The 1,106-nt window shown below is 28.3% G+C and overlaps 1 protein-coding gene across 1 annotated transcript; it reads right to left on the bottom strand.

Annotated features, from left to right (window-relative positions):
* Nucleotides 1-351: 351 nt before the first annotated feature.
* On the bottom strand, nt 352-744 carry LOC131947736 (GEL complex subunit OPTI). The gene has a single exon (XM_059309017.1). It carries the CDS (start codon nt 742-744, stop codon nt 352-354), a length of 393 nt encoding a protein of 130 aa, XP_059165000.1.
* Between the last annotated feature and the right edge of the window lie 362 nt (nt 745-1,106).

Raw genomic sequence — 1,106 nt, forward strand, 5'->3', positions numbered from 1 at the left:
AATTTTTTTCAGTGAAAACTTGAGATGAAAGATGATTAACAAATGAATTTTTAAATAATTGACATAAAATGCCATGATTACTCTCACCATTATAGAGCTGAAATGATTACCAACATGGCAATACTTTTGCTATTGATTTTATAAATTACAAATAACAAAAGAAAATGTTTATTACTGTATCATCATAAGGTATCTTGAATATTGCCTTTTAAATAATTACTATCACAAATATCAATCTTAAGATAAATATTAACTGATTAATTAAGAGCCAAATGTTCATTAAATTTAAGGAAATATAATAACATAGCAGTTAAAATATCACTGTAATTCTTCTACAGTAGGGAACAATGGCTAAGAACCTGATTCAGAATGCAGTGCAGAGTACAAAATGATCCATGCAACTAAAAATGATGAAAATGATGTCATAAGACCTTCTTTAAGAATTTCTGAGGCACCACCATATTCTTCTTCATCAATCTTTTGAAAACTATTGTAATAAATGTACACAATTGCCACATTCACTAATATAAACAAAGCAAGACCAATATATCCTTTAAGGGGAATAACGCCCCATACAAGACCTAGCAGAACACCCAGTATTTGTCTCATCCAATAAATCACATCCAAAAATTCATCCTTGTCGCCCCAATGAAACTCCGGGGTCAGAGCCTTTGACAACAAAGATTGATTTGCATGCGCATCGTCAATGTTTGATTTAGAGGACTTTTTGCTTGAAATTGTCATTGTTTGTTCGTCTAAAACTATTAATTTTGTATTATGTATATTATTTACACTTTAAAATAAAGAAATGTTGAAAAAAATACAAATTATTTAAATGAAACTATTTTTTAAACGTGTCCACCATGTTGTTTGTATAGTCAATATAAATTGACCCTTAGGATAAGGGTTCCAAAATTGGTAAAATTTCTCATCTATCTATGCAGTTATATGGAGTAAATATTCTTTCTGTTTAAAAAAGTCTTTAAAAATTACTGTGTTTATTTTAAACTTCACTTCAGTATTGTTTTTTGTGTCTAAACAATGCTAACATACTGATAACTTTGTTATTTGCTTTAAAAACATTTTTATTAAATTATTGCCACAAC

Source organism: Physella acuta, unplaced genomic scaffold (genome assembly GCF_028476545.2).
Source record: "Physella acuta isolate Inbredline_101_S28 unplaced genomic scaffold, ASM2847654v3 ptg000605l, whole genome shotgun sequence".
Taxonomy (NCBI): domain Eukaryota; kingdom Metazoa; phylum Mollusca; class Gastropoda; family Physidae; genus Physella; species Physella acuta.

Bases quoted from the DNA above. Each gene is read 5' to 3' on its own strand.
- LOC131947736 (XM_059309017.1), bottom strand. From the start codon at position 744: ATGACAATTTCAAGCAAAAAGTCCTCTAAATCAAACATTGACGATGCG.